Genomic DNA, 24,863 nt, shown 5'->3' with positions numbered 1-24,863 from the left:
ACCCTAAACGACCTGTTTCGTAGATTGTCCTTGTAGATAGAGACAACAAACGACTTGATTGTCCGCGCCAACTACCAACAAGAACGTGAAAAGAAAGAACCGCGACGTCGCGCGCACGCGTGGACGCGCATTGGTACTAAATCCGCTAGATTACCAAACCCAACCCCGGGAGGATGAATGTTTTAGCTAATGCAGAACTATGTGCTACGTGTAATATAACCGGACTTGGTGTTAAAAGTTTTTAATATTTTTACTGCTCAGAACTACTTGGAAGAAAAATCGCTTTACTCTTTTTCCACTTTGGTTGAAGAAGGAAACCCACGGGGCCACTGGTCGCTCAGAGTAGGTACAAGCCCTTGGTACTCCTTAGCATTACATGAATGGTATCGTTCGAGTAGATTTCTGATGTCGCGACGAGTCCAGGAGACTCAACACCATTTGGATGACCCAAGTGACCCACGATGGACAAAAGAGCACAGAATTCTCTGGACTGGTCAGTCGAGAATCAGAGGCTAAGCTAGGTTTTGGATTGTTATCAAAAGCTACGGTGGTCATCAGACTTTACAATACTTGTCTGCTTTATATATGGTGCCACAATAGAAAGAGATTCAACTTTTGATTTGATCGGCATTTCCCATGCTTCAGTATGTCATTCTTTAATTTACGTAAAATATTTAAATTGGGAACTGAGAAGAAGAAGAAACAATACGAGAATGTCCGACGAGATGAGAATCCGGAGGAAATATGGACCATTATCGGTGAATTGGGAGATGGAGCCTTTGGAAAAGTGTTCAAGGTAAGGAATGTCAAACTCTTCGTGTTCTTTTAAATACAGATCCGTTTCTGTAACTGTACCCAGAAGGCTCCAAGCAGCAAGTGCCATGAGCAGTGTCAGCTGAGACGGGTTTTTTTTTGTTTTCTGTTTTTAACTGAGACCCACCCACCTTCCATAAAAGCCCCACACAAAAAACCTTGTGACAGAACTGTCAAATATGTCTGCGAGGACCTTCTCATTCCACACAATGGTCTAGATCTCATCAGTATAAATTTGTTGCATTGCTAATAGCACCAAAACAACCAAGGATATTTAAAACTATTTTTTACTTTCTATTTGTATGCTCATCGTGGTTCTAAATCGTGCATGTTCAATTTAGAAAAGTAAACACTTGTGTGTTGCATGTTAGTGACTGAATCCAAAATTTCCATAAAAGTAGAGTGATTAATTGGGTTTTTTTTTTCAATAAACAAAGAAGACGTGACAGGAAAATTCACTGAATCGACAAGAATTACTAATTAATGTTTTCCGTTTTGATTAGTGTGAATACCAGTCAAATAGCAGTTCTCAAGTGTCTGCTTCATTTCATAAGTAGAAGCAAAGGGCACTGTTATGCACCCAGAGGTTTTTGTAGGAAATCAAGAAAATGTATGTCAAACCATTGTGAAGTGTTACAAGAAGTAGTCTTTCTGAGCAAAGATTTTCTTACTTCATTTCATCTTGTCATTTCTCCACTACTCGTTATTGCACAATGACTTTGTCACAAGTGGCCAAACTTGCTTCATCCCAGACCCACAGAAAGCACAATATAGTATTATGAACAACTGATGATTTTTACATTTGCAGTTCAAATTAAAAATCATCATTGGCTAATGTCCTGCTCACTGACAGGAGGTTTGAATAGTCCACTGGACATGATCAATTTTACACCGATAGAATTCTTAGTTAAAGAAATCTCTGGGATTTTATCAGTTTTCCAGAACGTACTACTAAACTTGGCAGATCACAAGGAAAGGCTGTACAGTATTCCATGTCCCTGTGGCAGCTTCATTTAACTTTTTCTGATCGCAGAAGACAAATGGAATACGTTTCCACGAGAAGTTGGTCGGGAGCTTCACAGACTTCTTTACCTCATGAGATTGCATTTAGTCTAATAAGAGCCATATCGTGCTGAATCAAATTTTTGGAGCATTTAGCCATGTTAAAATGTTTGCCAAAACCACTGTTCACTCAGCTCGGAGGCGCAGCATTCCTGCTCATTCCGCCTCTCGAGAAAACGATCGGGTGCCCCCAAATCTCTGGGCCGAACATTTATTTTTGCTCTTTTTGGGCTGAGCTTCTGGAAGACTAGAAAAGCGGTCTGTCCTTTCATTCTTCAAAATGTTCTTTTATGAGTAAACCTTTCTACTTTTAAAATAGGCCATGCAACCTGTGCCTTTTCTTCAGTTAAACAAACAGGTTCATTTGCTGCCACCCCTGGGGATCAATAAATATTCAATCAATCAATATTCAATCAATCAGGTGGTCACAACATAGGGACTATTGTACTGGTCCACATGAGACCTTGACTCAGTCCATCATTTGAAGATGCCTATTCTAGATAATTACCAAAAGATAAACACTGCAACTCTTACTCAAATTCAAAATAATGCATTTTCATAACCATCCATTTGCATTCTACAGGCTCAGAACAAACAGACGGGTGTCCTCGCTGCTGCGAAAGTTATTGACACAAAGACTGAAGAAGAGTTGGAGGACTACATGGTAGAGATTGACATCTTGGCCTCATGTGATCACCAAAATATTGTCAAGCTGCTTGATGCTTTCTATTTTGAGGGCAAACTCTGGGTAAGTAACTGCATGCTGAGCAATATATCAAAGTAATGTTTCCCTGAAGGTGGTTAGTCTTTGCAAAACGTTGCAAAACATGTTTATTTGTAAACCTATACGGCAGTTTACACAGCTTGAATATTGTAGGATATTGAAATGCTTCCCTAGCTTAACACATTTTCTTACTGTATGCTTATCAAATTCCAGGGCCAAAGTTCACAAGACGTATGAAATAGCTTTTAACTGTTAATCATCATACAGGATTATTATAGCGCTGTCAAATTGGATTTTTTTTATTTTGGTACCTAGACTGTGTTTTACATTGTTATTCTATGGTGTTACTTAATATATTATGAGACAAATGCCATATGTACTGATTTGCATTACAACCAAAAACCACACCGAGTATCCTTAAATCAGGGCTTGCCAAGCCATTTTTAAAAACTGAGAGCGACTGCAGTACTAATTAATTCCGAGGGATACCTGTAGGTCACACACAATTATGTGAAGACACTGATCATATTACTGACTTCTCGCAATATTTAGGAAACGGCTATGCAACACTTGTATTTCCATGAATCTTTGATAGTTGCTTTTACAACATTACCTCAAAAGTAATGTCCCATCACTGGTGAGCTACATGTACAGAAGAGTAGGCCTGGGGCTACCCAAGTGATCCTTAGAGGCTACCTGGTCCCTGCGGGCACCACGTTGGTGACGACTGCTATAAACATTGTGTCCCCAAATGAATAAAAAGTGTGTGTGATCAATGGCTGTTATAACACGATTGAATAACTGTGTGTATAAATTATTAAGAGTATTTACACATTGATTGACATGATAAAATATATAGATTAATAGGAATATGTACACATTGATTGACATGATAAGTAAAACAGTATAAAAGTATAAAAAGTATATACATAAGTTTGTATAAACTAACAAAAATATGCTGTTGCTATCTCTTCACCTCCTACATAAGAAACAGTGCTCAGAAAATATCCTTCATTGTACATACAGTACGTTTCATAGATGAAAATCAAAGATGTAACAAGCACTTTTTCAATTTACAAGTACCTTTCATCGTGTATGGAATAATTCAGTCCTTGGATACTTTGAACCCTCAAGGGGAAAAAAAGTCTTATTTGTGCATTCACATTTGTCAAACAAATATGTTTGGGAGGAAACCGCGGTCCCAGGCCATGAATAATGCCGCTACTCTGTGGGAGCCATTGTATAACAATTCAGCCACTGAAACAACTGCTCGCCTACAGAAAAACATACAATAGTGTGCAACTGCATGTTGAATAGCCAAGATTGTTTTGAGTCTTAAGTCATTTTCAGTCCTCTATGGGCTTTGTTACTATAAGTGGATCAGTCTTAAAAAGCCCCTCTCAACTGTGGAATGCCGATAAACCACAGTGAAAAGTTCGGGCTAGTCTTTTCTTACAGGTGCTTAAACAATTGATTTTGAATACCGAATGTCTATGAATAACACGAGTGCCTCAATGAAAACATCAAACAAAATAGCTTTTCTCAGTGGTTGAACCAAATCACAGCCTGACTTCCTTTCTTCATAGCAGTGATTAAAATTTTTTTTCACCAACATTTTATGTGCGAACTAGTAACAGATTTGCATCGTCCTCAAAGACAAGCTTTAATTTTGAAACATGCAAAAAGATTAGACTTGTTTAAGCTCAATAGAAAATATGCTTCCAGAATCTGCACTTTGCCACGTTCCCACTACTTGAGGGCCAGTGTGCATAGAAACTGTAATCCTATTTGCAGCAGAAGGGCTAAGGCCTATCTTAAGAGGTCTAGCTCGTAGCTGCATGAAACAGTTTCCACAATGTGGCCCCAACTGGGCCAATCCTCTTACGCCACCAGCCCTATTGAACGATTCAAAATGGCTTTTAAGCACTCAGAGTCCTTCGTTACTTCACATAGAGTTTATGCATAGGGTTTATGCTGAGATTTTATGATAAGACAACCTGATTGTTTACGTGTTAATTAATGACAGTGTGAAATGCACACGTTGTCTCCACATATGTATGTTGCAATCTAGCCCTGGTATGCGAATGAACATCCAGTACCATAAATCAGTCCTGGAAGAGCTCTTGTTTCGTTAACGTGAATGATCAGCTTTATATTCCTTGTTGATTGTTTTAATGTTTTAACAACGCAACCTTAGTTTATGCTTGTTGATCTGTTATTGATGATTCACTAATAAAATAACTCAATTTTGTTTCCACCAATGTTGGTAGATTCTCATCGAGTTCTGTGCGGGAGGTGCTGTAGATGCTGTTATGTTAGGTGAGTCCACTTGTTATATATTTGTTTACTAAAATGTTTCATCCATGATTTATTTAATCCAGGTGTCTTTTTAATAACGTTTTTAACGTCGCCCAAAGAGCCATATCTGGCTCGCGAGTCATATGTTCCCAACCTCTCATTTAATCCATATGCATGTTCTATCTGTATTTTGTGTCCATTACCTTTTCAGAACTAGAGCGAGCCTTGACAGAGCCACAAATTAAGGTGGTGTGCCGACAGACTCTACAGGCCCTTGTCTACCTCCATGATATAAAAATCATCCACAGAGACCTTAAGGCTGGCAACATCCTGCTCACTCTAGATGGTGATGTTAAATTGGGTAAGGAAGGATCTGTAAAATAGTGTCCTGTCATCAAGGAGCGTGGTTTCATATAACAAATATTCTTGCAAAAGACCCACTTGAATTAATTACATCATTTTCCGGACTATAAGTTGCTCCGGAGTACAAGTCGCACCGGCCATAAAATGTACAATAAATAAGGAAAAAACATATATGTCGCATCGGAGTACAAGTCGCATTTTGGGGGCAACTTTATTTGACAAGATTCAACACCAAGAACAGACATGAATAGGCAATAACAGGCTTAACGATACGGTATGCTAACGTTACATGAACACAAACGAGGAACAGGATCGCAAACCTGATGTAACATATTAACAATTATTCAAATAACTATAACATAAATAACAAGTTTATCAAGCCATCCATGTTACTCCAAATCGTTAAATCCATCAAAATCGTCATCCTTTGTGTCACTTATAAACAACGCCGCTGCTGACTGCGAAAGTACATGCGGCGCTGACGTCTGACTCATCGTTGGTTGAGGTTCCAATTATTCCACAGGCCTATATAACTATATATAAACTATATATCAAATAACTCTAACATAAATAACAATTTTATCAAACCATCCCTATCATTCCAAATCATTAAATCCATCGAAATCATTGTCTTCTGTGTCATTTATAAACAACTCCGCTGACTCCGGAAATCCGTGGAAGTGAGTGGACGTCAGACTCATCGTCAGTTGCAGTTCTAATTATTCCACAGGCTTAGGGTGCCCTCGTGCGAGTTAAAGTGAAACTTCTAGTAAGTAGGTAATGTGTTAATGATCAAGTAATAATGTGTTAATAATTTCACATATAAGGCGCTCCTGATTATAAGTCGCACACCCGGCCAAACTATGAAAAAAAACTGCAACTAATAGTCCGGAAAATACGGAACCTACTTTTGCCCAAGTAAAATGTCAGTAATGCTCTATTTTACTTACTGGTATGCATTCTTTTTAATTTACAAAGGTAACATTTCTGAATTGATACTTCAATAATCTAAAGATGTAGACAGAACTGTTTTATTTAGAATTGTTTTATGTGCATGTGACACTAACCTACAGGTATTTTATTCAGTTAAAGAGATTTAAATTCTGAAAATAGCACAATAATAGCACAATAATGCGCGCCAAACATTCTCTATAGTGCTAGGTTACGCATGCTCATCTTTTATGATGATTGTACGTTCACATGACTCTTCTGGAGTCATTGTACTATTACAGTCATTTTTGTAAGCATTACCAAAGTCATTCCTCGAATAAAAGTGATTCCCAGATATTTGTAACCATTATTCATAACATTTTATTAATCAAAAAATAATTGTCAGGAGAGATTCTGCTTTAATGAAATAGTAAGTCTCAGATTCTACCAAGAAAATAAATGTTAATTTGGGCATTTTGTTTTGGTTGTATGATTTCATTTTGGTTTATCTAACTAATGTAGATTTCCTGTCACTAAGATCTAGTTTTATTTATTTTTTACATGTATTTCAGCTGACTTTGGTGTTTCTGCTCGAAACACCAAAACACTGCAGAGGAGAGACTCTTTCATTGGGACGCCATATTGGTGAGTGTAAAATAAGAAAATCTATGTATATATTTTGGGGGTTCTGGCAAAACAAGTGCATGTAGTCATTTAAGGTACAGAAATGCTCTTATGTTACTACTTGTTCCGTTGCAGGATGGCCCCTGAAGTAGTCATGTGTGAGACATCTAAGGACCGTCCATACGACTACAAAGCTGATATCTGGTCACTCGGCGTTACCCTGATAGAGCTGGCGCAAATTGAGCCACCCAATCACGAGATGAACCCCATGAGAGTCCTTCTGAAAATTGCCAAGTCGGACCCTCCTACTCTGATGCAGCCATCACGTTGGTGGGTCTCAGCATTAAAACCTCATGGAAATACTATCAATTCAAATTCTATTGTCTTGACATGTCAAGACTGTTCTACACTGTATGATTTTTATCACCAAATCTTCACTGTTCGTCCTGAATTGGTGATCTCCCGACAGTCTCCTCTGCAGTCCAAATAAAATGAGTTTGACACCCCTGTTGCTGCTCATTTTCCATCTGTTTATTAGACACTGGAAAAACATGTAAATAATGTTGGCGTTTCAGTTGGCCTTTCGTCGGACTAACGATTGTCTATTTTATCTTGACCCTTTCAGGTCTCCAGAATTCAATGATTTCCTAAAGCGTTGTCTGGACAAAAATGTGGACAACAGGTGGAGTGCCGCACAACTTTTGCAGGTGCCTCCAAATGAACATTCTCAGAACTCTTTTCCATTTATCTCAATTAAAACTTGCTCACAGAAAATAAACAATAATCCTTGCACATAAATACACATAAGACGCAGAGAGGGCCTTTCTTTTTTCATTGGTTGACATTGTTTGCCTGGTTACAGCTACTGTACATGCTTAAAGAGATATGCAAGCCAATCAGCATGCGTTCATGCACACTGACATAGCAAAGACTTTTATAATGCTGGTGCTTGAGAAGACGGCTTAAAGGGTTTTAGAAATATGGAATCACAGTTGCATTGAAGGGTTTGTGAGCCGTAAAAGGACAAAGTGGCAAGAAATTTACTTTGTAGTTATGTTAAAAGTTACATACATTTAAGACCTGTACAAAGGGGGATTAGAATAAAGTCAAGAATGAAGGCAATCATTTGTATATCAAACATTCAGTATTGGGTCATTCCATACTAACTGCACAGGGCTTCCCAGTTCAAGTCATGGGTTTTCCTGATTTATTTTATGTGAAATCTACAGATTTAGGATATTATGCAAAATTGTATTGTTCTACTCTTAATGGATTTTATTCTATAGTTGTTTCAAATGTTAGTTATATCAAATTTAGAGAAATCTATTCAGGCAAAACTCACCACCTCACCTTTTTATTGCCACGGTCTCAAGAGTTGTTGCAGATGGAGAGGGGTGTACTATTCATAAAATTTAGCAAACCAAGTAAAACAACCAAACCAAAGTATTAACAGCAATGCTGGTGTAAGATATGTACTGCAACTACAATAATACCTATACTGTTTATTGGAAAAATACATTTCAGTACAACACACTGTAAAGTTGCATAAGAGATGGATTTGCCAATGTGTGTTTTTTTTTTTAATTTTGTTAATTTTTTTCTTTGTTTCTTGGCAGCATTCATTTGTTTCCAGTGTGACAGGCAGCAAGCCTCTGAGAGAGATAATAGCTGAAGCCAAGGCTGAGGTGACTGAGGAGATTGAAGAGCACAAAGAGGAAGAGGAAGAAGAAGAAATTGAACCAAATATGGTATGCAAACCTTTAAACTGCATTCTTTTTTTTAGTATGAGCTGAAGGGTGCAGTGAAGCAATTGCAAATATGCTGTAAATTTTGTGCTGCCCAAAGGTTAAATGTATTTGCTCATGAATGGCTGCATTATTAAACACGATCAATAAACAAGATTGTTTCATGTCAAGTTGGTTAAAAAATAAGTGATTTGCTACGTCTACCTTTGCTGCAGGGCCATAAACGTGCTCCCTCCAATGTGAGTGTTGCCAGTTCTGAGGATGAAAAGATTCCACTTTCTCCCACCATCTTGGAATCTGTTCCTGAGAAGGGTGAACCACGACTGGCCGTCACAACACCCATTGAGATCCCTGTCGCAAACCACGTATTGGTCACTAGCTTTGTGGAAGAGTCCACTACCCCTGCAGCCACAGAGCATGCAGAAAAGATGGAAGTAGAACCTGCCAAGGCCTTGTTGATCCCGCCTGCAAAGGAAATGGAGCAGCTTGAGATGCCTTCTGAAAACAAGAAAGAAGTTGACGCCGCTGAGGTTCCAGTCAATCCAGAAGCTACTGCAGAGATACCAAAAGGTGATACTTCTCCAGAGAAAAGAATAATTACTGTGGAGGAATCACTCACACAAGCAGAAGAGGACTCAAACAGACAAGTTAAGGTGGCTTTGCCAAGTCGGGATGAAGCTCTCTCAAAAGAGAAAGATGAAGCGAAGCCTATCGTAAAGAAGCATGCAGAAGATGAGAAGATTCTTCCAGACAAAGCTCAAGATGACAATTCCGACTCTGGTAGGAGCTCAACTGCAGATAATAGCAGTGTAGACCTGAATCTGTCCATCTCAAGCTTCTTGTCCAAAACAAAAGAGCCCGGATCAGTTTCCATTCAGGTACCACACAGCAATTATATTCACCTACTGTGTGTTAATAAGACTGTTGGGTGATCAAATGTTGTTTAAAAGTTGCAAACTGATATATGGAGCCCCAACTTTTTTTTTGGTCCTGTTTTCCCAGGAGACAAAGCGTCAGAAGAAGACATTGAAAAAGACACGCAAATTCATTGTGGACGGGGTGGAAGTCAGTGTGACTACATCAAAGATCATTACCGACAATGACACAAAGAATGAAGAAATGAGATTCCTGAGGTATAAATGTGTCCTCAGCTATTATTAATGGCCTGGAGAAGTACAATTTGCCTTCCCGACTAGACAAAACAAAAGTAATAATGTCTGTCTGTTTTGCTCACTCCCTCCTCTCCTCGCTTTCTCCACTTTGCCAGACGCCAGGAACTGAGGGAGTTGCGTCTTCTGCAGAAGGAAGAGCAGAGGGCTCAGCAGCAGCTCAGCAATAAGCTGCACCAGCAGAAAGAGCAGATTTACCGCCGCTTTGAGCAAGAGACTACAGTGAGTTACTACAGTCTTGCCCAGCTCTGTCACGATTAATCATTCACACCATCGCTATATCAGCTTATTTTTGGGGATCTTTTTTATGAGTTTTTTACAGCAGTGTTTCCCAACCTGTTTTCATCCATGCCACACCTTTTCATTGGAAAAAATCTCGAGGCACATCACCTACAAAAATCTTTAAGTGTTACACCAGGTTCTATCTCAAAATTAGTTACGTTATGACGAAAGATGTTGTGAAAGTGCTGTATAAATAAAGTCCTGTTCCTACATATAGAGTTAAATAACAGAATCTTTTATTGTATTTCTTTTTTTTCTAATAAAAGTGACGTTTTTTTAAAAATATTTTAGACAGTGTAAGGAATAAACTACTGAAAGCGATTAAAATCCAAAAGAATTAACATGACTTTGTTTACTGTTTAGACTAGCTCTATAAATATTGCAACATTCAGAACAAAGTCACGTTTAAAGACGACCTGCTGTTCTGGCAGCAGCTGAGTGGTTATCACAGTGAAGGTGTCACGACATGTCTGTGTAGTTAAAAAAAAAAAAAAAAAAAAAAACACAATCTAGGTTCTCCCATCCAGCTACATGCTAGGATTTCCGTCAGTCCACTAACGCACCATAGCCGTCAGAGCGTCGCTGTTATCAAAAGCACACACATAAATTCAATATGCGCCGATGCAGCACAATTAGACCGGCACAATATGAAATCTCATGCACGCGTGGTTAGCAAGTGACTGACCAGGTCTTGCGCTAACTAACCAGTGGTTTGGCGATTCTGTTCACAATGCGCTCCGTAATTAATATTGGACAATTTCCCACGACACAGCCGAACATTTCTCATGGCACACCAGTGTGTTGCGGCACACTGGTTGGGAAACACTGTTTTGCCGTATACAGTGTTGGACCCCCACGTATGTACTTGCAGATCGTCACCTGTGGGTTCACCCATTCATGCATTGTTTTCCACCAATAAATGTTCAATATTATTTATTTATTTATTTGTTCATTTCAATTAGGCTTGAGACAATATTACTTATACTTATATAAGAAGAAGGACATCTTATTCTCCCTATTGAACCCTGCACTGTATCTTAAAATGTTGGGTATTATTCAACTCTCCAGCAACTTAATTTTTTAACGGTGTATCAAATGTCCACAAGGTCGCGCAAATTCCCTAGCAAAGTCTATACATCCTCTGTCCCGCATGTGGAACGCTGAAAGTTTTGAGTTTTCACACCCAGTCTTGGCCTGGTTTATATATATGTTAATTGTAACTATGGTGGAAGACGTGTGGTTTGGTCACCTGAATTTGCTTATTATGTGTGCTTCCAGAGTAAGAAGCGTCAGTATGACCAGGAGGTAGAGAATCTAGAGCGGCAGCAAAAGCAGACCATCGAAAGGTTGGAACAAGAGCACACCAATCGACTGAGGGATGAAGCCAAACGCATCAAATCTGAGCAGGACAAAGAATTGTCCAAGTATCAGAACGTGCTGAAAAACCGGAAAAAAGAGGTCAGTGCATTGTTTTGTTTTTGTTACTCTGCTGCAATTCTTGATTGTAGTTTTTACTTGTCATCCACACGCCATGATCCAGTCCACGTGATATCCTCACCATTATTCAAACCCATACCAAATTCAAGATGAAGTAAAAGGGGTAAAAAAAAAAAAGTCTATTGTTAACCTGGAAATGGTAGACATGCGTGGGTGGAAACTGGTGAACATGGAAAGCAAAGGCAATCAGATTTTCACAGCTATTTATGGCAGATGTGTTAACAACACGCTACTGTCAGATATTAATACATATTTTTTCCAAGTTTTCAAAATGATTTCTCTGATTGATGCTATTAATCTGCAGAATTCTAATAAATTACACGTTTACAACAAGGGATGGGCGTGTACCAAAACCAGATATCATTACTGATACCATACTGGCTGTATTATACATAAGGTATCGTACTCGCGACAGCAGCCGATACCAGTATCAGCTGATCTCTTGTGGTGGTTTTATGATTAGGAGCTAGAAATTAGAAGAATAGAAATTTGCCAGTTTTAAGGAATAGTGCTATATTGGGATGTATCGGTATTTCTTTAAAATAATCTGTCGTTGTTTTTAGGGGGGAAGGTTTATGTATTAAAAGTATGAATGGGGTCACTGATGGTCTAGGGGTGTGCGAGCAGTGTGATCGCGTCCCACTCAGGGACACTGTGGATGTGGGTGTGACTGGTTGTCTCTGTGTGTGCCCTTCGACTGACTGGAGACCAGTTCAGGATACCCCCCACCCCTTGGTGACTCTGAACGGGATACGCGGTGTTGAAATTGGATGGATGGAAGTACTAGTGGTATCTGTATTTGGTATTGTTATCTGTGACTAGTGAATAGTCCATGCTGTTATCAGTCCGAAAAAAGTGGTCTTGAACAAAAAGAGGTCTTCAATATTTATGACATTAGTATATAGTGCTGTCATTGGAATATTTTTTTGTCTTGAGATATGAACAAACTTTCAAACTCACCTTGGTTTCCTTGCTTTGGGAGGACTACATCAGTTGATGGAAGCAACGCGCTATTAAGCTGTTGTGCCAAATTACCGTATTTTCCGCCCTATAAGGCGCACCTAAAAACCAAAATTTTTTATCAAAAGTCAACAGTGCGCCTTATAGTCCGGTGCGCCTTATATATGGATCAAGTGATGAATTTGTTGATCCATACTGGTTGTACACAGTGCTCTGCCAAAATGTTTTAGTACGTTTTAGTACGACTAGTAAATTACAAGGTCGCATCGCTTCCCAACATTAAGGTAACTGTAGTCAGGGGGCGTCACCGAATAGCTGTTGTACCCGCGAGGCTATTTCATTTCAAAATAGGCTGCTCCGTTAATGTTTCGAGTAAATCTACGGATCGATATGGAAGGGAAACATAGGCAAGTAGTACCAATGCGTTAGATCGAGCTTTAGTCAGTTCTGATCATTTTATAGGAGCTCGTTTGAGAAACGCGATTGTTTACACCAGGGGTCCCCAAACTTTTTCCTGTGAGGGCCACATAACCTTTCCCTTCTCTGATGGCGGGCCGGTGGCAGTTTGTAACAGAAAAAGTGTGACGATCGTAGGGGAGCTTAAAAAATTATTGTTTTCCAGAAAGCCACACATAACCAAATAACGGTTATTTAATAACCCTTACCAGGTTCTTTACAGAAAAAAAGTCAGGAAACAAATAATAACACTATTAATGAAATAAATAATAACTAAACCCTCTCTGAGTTCTTCACAGAAAAAACAGGAAATAAATAATAACTAAATAACTCTCTCTGGGTTCTTCATAGAAAAAAAACCATGGAACATTAACTTTCTGTTGTGCCATGCACAATCTTAACAGATAAAAGTTCAGCTCAGTTGTCAGAGCAGAACCTCTCTGACACATATGAGCAGTCTCTTAAAGTTCTTGTGTTCCTTCCTTATAATCCTTTTGTAGGTTCCAGTAGGCTTGTAGACACCGCTGTCTTTTTAGTTTTTAGTTTGATAGTGCGTCATAGTCTGGAGTAAAATTTCTTGTGGCAATTCTTAGGCGAGATCCGAGGTGTTGGTCCGTTTACCTCGATCTGTGACGGGTAGATGTTGACGTTCATGTGGCTGAACGTCACGTCGCGTACGTCGAGCCAAATTGGCAACTCTTTTAAACGCTCGGCACTGTGTTCACCCTGCTTTACTTGGGCGACATTTTAACGGAAGGATTCCAGGGGAAGGTTTGTGGGTGGCTTTAGCGCAAAACTGCATCTGAAAGCTCAGCGCGCAAATTACAAGAATGCTGTCGTCACAGCCCACGCTCTAAATTCGGGACTGATACAAATAGAGCGCGAGTGCGCCATGTCCGTACACGCACTTGTGAGTGTGCACCGAGCTTTCTGACACGGCTTCCGGTAGTAAATGCGCAGGCGAGCTTCCCCATCTACTGGGGAAACGCAGTCATTGCAGGCAAAATGAGCAAAAAAAAAAAAAAAGTTTAATAATACAATTTATTCAGGGTTGGCGGGCCGGATTAATCGGTCCCGCGGGCCGTATCCGGCCCGCGGGCCGTAGTTTGGTGACCCCTGGTTTACACTTTGCTGAGGCTCATGGGAGATTGCGAGCTGGGGGTCATGGGTTTTTGCGGATGGCTAATGCTATAACGATAGCTGCTATACGCGCGAGGCTATTTCATGTCAAAATAGGCTGCTCTGTTCATGTTTCGAGTAAATCTACGGATCGATATGGAAGGGAAACATAGGTAAGTAGTACCAATGCGTTAGATCGAACTTTAGTCAGTTCTGATGATTTTATAGGAGCTCGTTTGAGAAACGCGATTGTTTACACTTTGCTGAGGCTCATGGGAAATTGCGAGCTGAGGCTCATAGGAAATTGCGGATGGCTAATGCTATAACGATAGCTGCTATACGCGCGAGGCTATTTCATGTCAAAATAGGCTGCTCTGTTCATGTTTCGAGTAAATCTACGGATCGATATGGAAGGGAAACATAGGTAAGTAGTACCAATGCGTTAGATTGAACTTTACCGCAACCCTAGTCAACCTCAGTTTGTTGCAGTAAAGCTTCTATTTTATGCGCCTTATAGTCCGGTGCGCCTTATATATGGACAAAGTTTTAAAATGGGCCGTTCATTGAAGGTGCGCCTTATACCCCGGTGCGCCTAATAGGGCGGAAAATACGGTACTAACAATAGACCCCCACGGAAGTACAGGGAAGTACAATACGTTAGGTACAGTCATGTTTTGTGGTCACATTTTAGGTGTTTGCAGGTTATGAGGAGGACAAATGTTTTTACTGTCTCTTTATAGACAGTACAATAATGAGAGAAATAGTTCTCATGAAAAACATTGGGGGGCCTGGAATTGATTACAATTAGTGGGAAAAGATGATTTGAGATATGCACTTGGTCATAAAATGATTTACACGCTCATCTAAATGCACCATTGGGACAGGATAATCTAACCTTTTCATCAAAATATAAAATAAAACAAATTAAAACAGCTAATGCAGTGTAATTGGAATACACTTTTGCTCCTTTTGTCACCCAGCTTTTCTGTTACTATTTTCCATTTACTGCTCATAATTTCCCTTGCTGGACAAACAGGAAGTGAGACTCTCTCCAAAGCATGTGAGAAATGCTATTATGAAGCGTATTAAAGGGGATATTATTCAAGCACCTCCAGAGGAGGTAACGAGTGTGCAATTTGTGGTGGATTCTTATTTTCCGACCCTATAGCTTCCCCGCAACTCTTGCATAAACTGTTTGCATGCCAAGTCCTGCATAATGATGATACAGCTAGCGTTTTTCCTCTTTCAACCGTCCACTTGCAAATTTGCTCTGTCAGGGACAGTGGGGACCTGTGTGCGGTGCATAGTGCAATGTGTTGGAGTGTAATATACAGTACTTTGATCCACAGGGAGTGGCCCATGTTATGATTCAGTCTTTTCCGTCGTCCTCCTCCTGTGTAATGCTTCTGTACAGGATGTAAGTGAACTCACCTGTGTACATTTTGTTTTGAATGCATCCTCATTGGAACTGAGAATGCATTCAGATGGGATTGTTACCTTGTGCATCCACTAAACACCAAGCTTAAGATCACTTTTCAATTTGAATAAAGTAGATGAAATGTTTTTTTAGGGTGGGCTGTCAATTTGTGAACCTCATATTAAAAAGTTAAGTATTTGTATTTATTGTGTGTAATGTGAACCGTGTTGGCAGGAATTTCGTGATTTATAAGCAGGTCATTGTTTTTATGTCAGTGTTATCAGATCAAACTGTCTGCTTTGTTCGTTGGTTTGTGTGTAAATAGACATTGTACCTTTATATTTGACAGAACCATCTCTCATTCGGACGTTGGTTTACTTTTACCTATTTTTGGGGGGGGATTATTGCCATTTTCAACTCGACAGTTACATGAGGAACATGACCGTGTAAAGAAAAATGTTGACTAAATTAGTTGTATAACTTCACATATAGGAGCAGGAGTTCCTTCAGAAGCAGCAGCAGGATCTTGACAGCGCTCTGAAGAAAATTATCCAGCACCACAAACATGAGCTGGCCACCATCGAGAGAGACTGCCTCAACCACAAGCAGCAGCTTCTTAGAGGTAATGATAAGTGTCACTTCTGTTTGCTTGTGTGGTTTTCGTGCCACAACCATATGCGAGAAGGAAGATCATGATTTTTCATAGTTGCCACATACCAACATTCAGTAGTACAATAGTCATTTCTTTTCTAAGTACATGTCATTTGTTTCCAAATAAAGGATAAAGCACTTTGAGTCCATAAGCACATATTTATTTACCGGTGTTAAAATTATGTATATTTGACCAAATGTGCTCAAAATAGAGAATCAAACATGGAGAAAAACGCGGCTGGCCCACTATATAATTTTACCCCTCGTCAAGAATGTGCGAGTGCTTTTTTTTTATCATTTGGACAGCAGGAGCTTTTCCCCCATTTATTGTGACCGCTGGCATTCAGCGTGACATTTTCTTCAAGTTAGATAAGCAGTAATCCTTTTCTTTATGGAGAAAGGCGCCGTCCCGCTCTCCTTCGATTAGTGAACATCTTGTTATTGCATACTAAACATGCATGGGACTTAGTATGCTCACAAAAATACTTTCTGAGAAAAAACATGCTGAACCAAGTCTTGGGAGCCTGGTTGAGGATTACTTTCACAGGCAGCAAAGGTAACTTTACAGCTTAAAAACTCCTTGCACACAAGCACTTCAAGCCTTCATCCAGTTTGTATACCATTTGTTCTGTGCAAGTCACGTGGAACCTGGATTCCATCCCACTTAACTTCAGGTAAGAGCTGGGATCCTTGACTGATCAGCTATCATTCACTGGACCACTTTTCTGCTATTCACTATTTCTGACTCACTGCATGTCATCTGACATCAGATAAAATTTTACTCTTCTACAAAACTGGCAGTTTTGTCCTGTTGTTTTCTTTCTTTAACCTTTGCACATTTATGTCTGTCCACACACAGCAAGGGAGGCTGCCATGTGGGAGCTGGAAGAGCGTCATCTGCAGGAGAAACACCAACTGTTCAAGCAGCAGCTGAAAGACCAATACTTCATGCAACGACATCAGCTGCTGAAAAGACACGAAAAGGTGTGCATTATTGTCCTTCTCGCACTCACGCACTCACTTTCCAAGTTATGCCTCCACATTTATTCGACAGTGGAACCTGAGACTATTTTATTTCCTCCCCTGCAGGAGATGGAGCAAATGCAGCGCTACAACCAGCGACTGATCGAAGAGATGAAGAACAAGCAGACTCAGGAAAGAGCCAGACTGCCAAAGATTCAACGCAGTGAGGCCAAAACCCGCATGGCCATGTTCAAGAAAAGTCTTCGCATCACCGGAGCTGTTGTCACACCGGAGCAAGAGAGAGAGAAGGTCAAACAGGTAATAGATATGTGGACTAAACATAATTTTGACCAAAGGCCTCCAGCAAATTGCTATCACTCCTTTTTTTTTTTCTTGTCTGGCTGAAATTGGTGAGCAACTGTGTACTCTGCATTATAGGCCCCCTTCGGATTCTCGTTTTTCCTTCGAAACCTTCATATCCTATTCGAGCAAGATGACCCGGAATCACCTCGCAGATCGTTCCTATTCTAGAAACACTGGAAGAGTGCCTCAATGCAACCTTTAAGCCCCCTTTCGCAAAGGTTACTCTTGACCGTTTACGAAAGGAAAAGACATACTGTATCTCACCTGGCCTGTGAATACTCTCATTCAACCGGATCAGTTCATTCTTAGGGCATGGAATCGATCGTAACTGGACTGTCAAATGGATGCCCTAGAAGACGTTCCACTTCTCATCTTAGCAACAGTTCGTGCTACAAGCCGGGGTTAGGACTGAACTGACCTGTGTTGTTGTCCGTAAAACTCAATTATTTATTCTCCAAGTTGAAGTTGCACCCTAACTACCATTTTCTTCCATGTATAATGCGCAAAATGTAACTAATTTATTGTCCTAAAATATTTATGTGCCCAACATGCAGCCCAACTTCTTGCAATTAAAAACAAAAAACAAATGAGAAATTAAAAAGTCAATTTTCCATATAACGTGTAGTGTCTCTCTAAGTTTGCAGTTCAAGAAGAAAAGAGACAAAAGAACGAGCGACTCCACCAGCATCAGAAACATGAAAACCAGATGCGAGATTTACAGCTGCAATGTGACGCCAACATTCGAGAGCTGCAACAGTTGCAAGTATGGCTTGTAAATTATTCTTTTCAGTGTTTTAACGCTATATCCATTGACACTTTTTATGTTCTGTATTCACAGAACGAGAAGTGCCATCTGCTGATTGAACATGAGACGCAGAAGCTGAAGGAGCTGGATGAGGAGCATAGCGTGGAGCTGAAAGAATGGCGAGAGAAGCTACGACCCAGAAAGAAGGTGGTAACACTTGGATAATCATTTAAATTAAAAAAGAGCATCTGTGAGCCCAAAGTCAGGCATTGAAAGATCTGATTTTATAACAATGCAAAATGCATCTTGAAAGTATTCACAGCACTTGAATTTTTCCACTTTGTCTTATATTGCACAATAATTCCAAAATGGAATGTATTTTCTTCCTTAAACCACTCATCATAATGAGAACCTGGAAAAAGTTCTGTTTGTTTGTTTGTTTGTTTGTTTGTTTGTTTGTTTGTTTGTTTGTTTGTTTGTTTGTTTTGTTTCGCTAAAAACAACATCCAGCTTTTGGCAGGCAGTACTGAATTTTTTTCATTCATGAATAATGGAGGCCACTGCGGTTATTTACACCTAAGCATGAGAACCTTTCTGTATCCCTCAGATGTATGCTTCAAGATTCCTGTCTTGGCAATCAACGAACAAATTAGTTGACTTTATGCTTGGTTTGTGTTTGGACATGAACTATCGACTGTGGAAACTTACATGGACAGTTCGGGTGTGTGGGCCTTTAGAAATTACTTCCAATCATCTGGATTCTGAATAAGATATAGTGCTCATTGAAAAAGTGAAACTCTGAGAAAAGTAAACTATTTATACTGACGATGAACTAATAAAAGTAGACGATACTATTGAATTGTAGTCGAATGTGAGAAAAGTAAAGTGCTGAGAATAATTTCTGGATGTGTTGCATGACGGGCTGAATTCAAGCTAGAAAATTGGAAATATCTCACTTGGTGGGAATTATAGTCTCAAAAGGAAAATTCATACATATATGCTTATTATTAATACATGTTCAAGTGACAAGAAACAGAACACACAAAATCCAAAGATTATGATGTTTCATGTTGGTACGTGATGGGTAATAAATATACCGTTTTTTTCCGTGTATAGTGCGCCCCCATGTATAGTACGCACCCCTAAAAATGGCATGCGGATGCTGGAAAAAAGCTTGTACCCATGTATAATACGCACCCAATTTTTATGAATTTTTTTAAAAAAAGTTTTTAATTTTTTTTTATTTTATTTTTTAAGTCCCAATGATCGTCACACACGCAGGGAGGCAATGGGTCCCATTTTTATAGTCTTTGGTATGGTCTTAACTAGGCTGGATGTAATTTTTTTTGTTGGCGTTGATTTCTCCGACTGCCCGTAAACGCACCACCGCGCTCCGTGCGCGCACGGGACAGCAAACGAGCAGGTGATCGAGCAAGCCTTGTCTGATACGAGAGCATTGCGGTCGCATGGAGCGTGTTTGAAGTGAACAGCAGAGAAGAAAGGAACAAGGCAAAGTGTTGTGAAATAAAATATTACCTGTAATACGGATTTAGGTAGAGAACTGAACTCTCGCTCTTTATATAGCTGACGTGTCTTGCGCATCTGTAATGGCGGCCTCCGTGTAATATCCGGTTTGCGTGTGTGTGCGTGTGTGCGCGTGTGTGCGAGAGCGAGAGAGAGCGAGCGAGAGAGCCCGAGAGAGCGCGAGAGAGAACGCTCAACCGTAGCGCGCCGCCGACTGCCCAACTCGATTATCGTGACAGAGCCGTCGCTGAAATTTAGAAGATATTTTTAAAGTCCTGATGTACTTTCTAAAATTTAAGTGGACCTCAGTGCGCACTGCGCAGGGAGCTTAATTTGGTGCAGCGCGCCGGGCGCTCACTGTCGCATTGCTCAAAGAGCGCCTTTGTGTTTTAGGATGAACAGCAGAGACCAAAGGAACAAGGCAAAGTGTTGTGAAATAAAATATTACCTGTAATACGCATTTTGTTATTTGCTGATTGAAACTGCTAATTAAACTGTGAATTGAAACTAATAGGAAGAAAACAACTCTCGCTCTTTATATAGCTGACGTGTCTTGCGCATCCGTTCTGTGCATTTTATTTCACAACACTTTGCCTTGTTCCTTTCTTCTCTGCTGTTCACTTCAAACACGCTCCATGCGACCGCAATGCTCTCGTATCAGACGCTTGCTTGATCACCTGCTCGTTTGCTGTCCCGTGCGCGCACGGAGCGCGGTGGTGCGTTTACGGGCAGTCGGAGAAATCAACGCCAACAAAAAAAATTACATCCAGCCTAGTTAAGACCATACCAAAGACTATAAAAATGGGACCCATTGCCTCCCTACGTGTGTGACGATCATTGGGACTTAAAAAAAAAAAAAAAAAAAAAATTTAAAAAAAAAAAAATTTAAAATGTTTTTGTACCCATGTATAATGCGCACCCCAGATTTTAGGACAATAAATTAGTTAAATTTTGCGCACTATACACGGAAAAAAACGGTAGTTCAACATTGTTGTTTTCCCTTGTGGCTCACAGGCCCTGGAAGAAGAGTTTGCCAGGAAGTTGCAGGAGCAGGAAATGTTTTTTAAGATGAGCGGAGAGTCCGAGTGCCTTAACCCCTCCGCACAGAGTCGCATTTCCAAGTTCTATCCAATCCCCAGCGTCCAGTCCACTGGTTTCTAGGCCAACCCCTGCTGTCCTCTCAGCAGTTGGACTGATGTGGCTGAGCCTGTGCCTTCCTCTCCTACTTGGACCACCAGCAAAGGATGTACGAGGTTTACCCCTCTTTGAACACCTCTGTTTCCTGCAGCTATTTATATCGCATTTCTTGTAACGTTAATTGGAAACATTTTAGATGATCATAAGATTTTTGGTTATCGTAAATCCATGATGAATACAGTCAATCCTCGTATGCATCTCTGATTTAGAATCTTACTGTAGGTTGAGATGCAGTTGGGTTTAAGTACAGTAGTTCTACTAATTCAGCGCTTTGCGCTTTTCTCCCCGCCGCCCACCGAATGCCTTTCTGTCTCAAGATGGGAGAATCAAGCTGTAAATGTCAGGTGGCATTTTTCTGTTATGCATAACAGTGGAGAAGGTGTAAGAAGACATTATTATAGCCAGAATCGCACATTAAAACAAGATGACAGTTCTATTGAGAACGTCATGTGTGGAATCCAATAAATGATAGCACCACTGTGTTTTAGTAATAAACCAGCATTTTATTCTCCACTAAAACAGTTAGAATTTTCCCATTATCCAGTTATGGGTAAAAGTGAACAGTATTCAGGGACAATGACGAGATCCATCCTTTTATTATCGTGTACATGCTAATCAACAAGAGCATTCAGTTATGAGCTTAATTATTGTTTGTCATTTCTTAATCAGCTTCACCAAAAAAACATTTCTTTAGCAGGTGTCACGAGTCTGATTTGCTTAAATAGCCATAATGCTTTTGAAAGGTTAATTTGAGCTACAATGCATCAGATTTTTTTTTGTAATAAATTCATCCTCACTGCATAAATTGTCTGGATTAAAAGAAGCAAAAGATGAGCTCTTTGCATGTTTGTTTGTGTTTTTGGTTTGCGAGGATGTTCACATCTAATGAAGTTCAAGCAAAATGGGGGCCTGACTTGTTTAGGATTTCTTGAATTATCAACTCATTTCATGCTATCTTTCTATCAAGTGTTACTGAAGGTATTTAATAGTAAGGCACAAAAACAAAGTGGAAAGATGTGCACTTTTTGTACATGACATAACTAAGCAATATTTCGGGTAAATAAAACCGGCCACTTACTTGCTTCTCTCATTTTGTATCGTAGAACAATTTAAAGCTGTAATTGTGAAATTAAGTCTTGCGTAGTTATGACTTTGCTGTGATATCAATTTAATAATTCACATAAAAAATTATTCATTTTTAAAAATGTATAGTTTCTAGGTGGCCTCCGTCATGTAGATTTTCATTTTTCTGTAAATAAAGTTTCCTCTGTACTACAGCTGTGCTTAGTCTTGCTATGAGTTCTTTAAAAATGGCCATATATATTTTTTCCCACAAGCTGAAACCCAAAAGTAAACCCCAGCTTTGTAAAGTTGGTTCACAAAATTTTGTTTCGAGCTACATTCAACTGCACATAAGTACAAAATATATACACACTCTGAATATAATAACAGCAGTTGGTTTGATTGTACGTGTGTCCAAGTCTAGTCACACTTGTGAATTAACAATAAAAGTTTCGGCTATTGGTTTAAAATTCATTTTCAATACCATCCCTGATAGCGAAGCAGATACAGTAATGAAAAAATATTGCATACATTTACTCTTGTAAAACAAACAATTGTGCATCACGCCAGGCCACCTTCATCCACAGTCATGTAGCTCAGACAACAGTACGCCTCTTTGACCTCCTTGAAACTGCTGAGTAGTCACCTGAAAAAGTAAGACATTGTTCAGTTTATATCAAATCAAGTTTTTTAGAAAGAGTTAAACATGTTAATAGTGCTAATAATTAAAACCAACATTGTGAGAAACAACATTAGGATCATGAAGTTATAAAATTTACTAAAGTATATTTAAAAAATGAATTGAATTTGATGATGACTCAGAAAGTCAGATGAAATTACAGTAAATCGACACTTAGCACGTAAATATTGGAGAAGGATTGTACAGTATGTCACACATTATTGGTGTATGAGGTTCACTAAGGTCAAAACCCAGCCATGATAGTACAGGGAACTGAAAAATTGAGGTGCTGTATGTTACAAACCGCCAACCATCAAGCTGACCACTCACCGTTTTCTCCCTTGGGCCCTTGTTGCCCTGGATATCCACGGTCACCTGCATCCATACAGACAAAATTATTTATCGTGACGGTTAGGATAGATGGAGGGAGGGAGGGAGGGAGGGATGGGTTTGGAGGGATGGATGGGTTTGGAGGGATGGAGGGATCAGGACATGTGAAATACAATCATTCATTCATCTTCTAAACCGCTTATCCTCACAATGGTCACAGGTATGTTGGAGCCTACACCAGCTGATCATCTTTGGGCGCTAGGCGGCGTACACCCTGAACGGTTCACCGGGCAATCATTCACACTCAAAATCACACTTCTGGACAGTTTGGAGCGGTCATTTGGCCAAATCCAGAATCTGAACTGTGAGACAGACATGCTAACGAATACCTCACAGTGCCACAAACGATAAAATCAGAATTCCGAATGGTAGCCAATATCAAAGTAGAGTATCATTATTTTGAAAGTATACCTCTGTCTCCTTTTGGGCCTGGGAATCCTATTTCCCCTTTTTGTCCTGGTCTCCCTGGTGCTCCGACAATGGCACCGTTTGCTGTGGGAGAAATGTGGAATTGTCATCTTGCACTTAACCTCATTCAGCTGTTTCTTTTTTTTTTTTTTTCTACAATTAGATTCGCAATGTTTTGAAAAGTCAAAAGTCATTTACTTCTGATAAATTCCACTAAATCAGTGACGTTTGCTTGGGAGCCAAACACTCGGCTGTATCCAGGAGCTCCTGGAGGCCCTGGAAGTCCTGGTGGCCCTTGAACACTGTGTTCGTAGTTGTTCCATCTTCTGTCACCAATTAAACCACGTGCTAGAAAAACATTGAATTGTAAAATGTCAATGTTTGCTTTCCAGTGTTTGTGTAACACGTCCCATTGATCGTCATGTGATTGCTTACATTGGAGGTATTCCACAAGATGTGTGTAATTTCCACTGGAACCGAACCCTTGACTTTGACCTGAAGGACCAGGAGGTCCTGGAGGTCCTTGGTGGATATGACTGCTGTACTCTCTGATGATGTCACGTAACACACCGTGAGCTATAAATGAGATAAATGGTGGTTTAGTTCATATCTTCAATAATAATTGTATTACTGTGAAGAAAAGCTTGCTGAATCTGCAAAGCTGTAGTTCCATTGTACTTTATTGCTTAGTAAGGATTTGCATGAAATTCATCTGGACAGGTGCTCTTTTTGAGTGTATTTTGTTTAGAGGAGGAAGCATTGTCAGAATCCACTTACATCTTATGTATTCCACTAGATCTGTTGCGTTTCCTTGAGAACCATACCAACGGGTAGACCCTGGAGGTCCTGGAGGTCCAGGTGGTCCTCTTAGTCCTTGCCCAGAACGGCCATATTGATCTCTTCCAGAGTCATAGAGCAGACCTTGGGCTGAGGATGACATGTCCAGAGGGTTTAACACAGCATCCCTGAATGTAATGCTGCAGTTCCCAGCCATTTCTACGACAATTTGTCTGGAGGATCAATATTTCCAAGAGTCAAAGTCAAAAATGATTTTGGTTCAAAGAAGCCCCATGGTTCAGAGTCAGATATGATCCAAACATCTATTTGTCCCATAGCTTATGTTTAACGTCCTCAAGTTTGATGAACATCTCAGAGTAAAATAGCCTTGTAATTTCACATCTAAATTTGAGGGCAATCTGAGCAGATATGTACTCACATTTGATGTACTCCACAATATCCACAGCATTATCTTGAGAACCAAACCACTGGCTGTATCCAGGAGGACCGGGAGGTCCCGGAGGCCCTTGGACAGCACCACCTTGGACAACATCTCGAAGCAGGCCATGGGCTACATGTAGACAGAGGTGATGAGGACAAGAGACATCAAAATAATTCCACTGTAGCACATGTGTCTTTCTTGTT

General features: G+C 39.9%; 2 protein-coding genes across 2 annotated transcripts in view; one reads left to right on the top strand and one right to left on the bottom strand.

Annotated features, from left to right (window-relative positions):
* The first annotated feature begins 14 nt into the window (after positions 1–14).
* LOC133152035 (serine/threonine-protein kinase 10-like) lies at positions 15–21,792 on the top strand. Its single transcript, XM_061275561.1, has 18 exons — positions 15–796; positions 2,459–2,623; positions 4,870–4,918; positions 5,109–5,258; positions 6,763–6,835; positions 6,950–7,144; positions 7,440–7,521; positions 8,431–8,562; positions 8,775–9,437; positions 9,562–9,692; positions 9,827–9,950; positions 11,289–11,468; positions 15,952–16,081; positions 16,970–17,094; positions 17,200–17,391; positions 18,074–18,199; positions 18,275–18,388; positions 20,720–21,792. Exons 1-18 carry the CDS (start codon positions 647–649, stop codon positions 20,864–20,866), a joined length of 2,928 nt encoding a protein of 975 aa, XP_061131545.1. The 5' UTR covers positions 15–646; the 3' UTR covers positions 20,867–21,792.
* LOC133151189 (collagen alpha-1(XVII) chain-like) overlaps positions 21,385–24,863 on the bottom strand; it is a 27,417-nt gene continuing 23,938 nt past the window's right edge. The window contains exons 45-51 of the mRNA XM_061273995.1: positions 24,658–24,789; positions 24,219–24,368; positions 23,877–24,017; positions 23,640–23,789; positions 23,445–23,525; positions 22,974–23,018; positions 21,385–22,610 (exon numbers count right to left, since the gene is read on the bottom strand). Of these exons, the coding sequence (XP_061129979.1) occupies positions 22,561–22,610; positions 22,974–23,018; positions 23,445–23,525; positions 23,640–23,789; positions 23,877–24,017; positions 24,219–24,368; positions 24,658–24,789 (749 nt within the window). The 3' untranslated portion in view covers positions 21,385–22,560. The remainder of the gene's footprint in view (positions 22,611–22,973; positions 23,019–23,444; positions 23,526–23,639; positions 23,790–23,876; positions 24,018–24,218; positions 24,369–24,657; positions 24,790–24,863) is intronic.

Source organism: Syngnathus typhle, linkage group LG3, assembly GCF_033458585.1.
Source record: "Syngnathus typhle isolate RoL2023-S1 ecotype Sweden linkage group LG3, RoL_Styp_1.0, whole genome shotgun sequence".
Lineage (NCBI taxonomy): Eukaryota > Metazoa > Chordata > Actinopteri > Syngnathiformes > Syngnathidae > Syngnathus > Syngnathus typhle.
The sequence above is the reverse complement of the archived record's forward strand: the minus strand, read 5'-3'. Positions and strand labels throughout refer to the sequence as shown.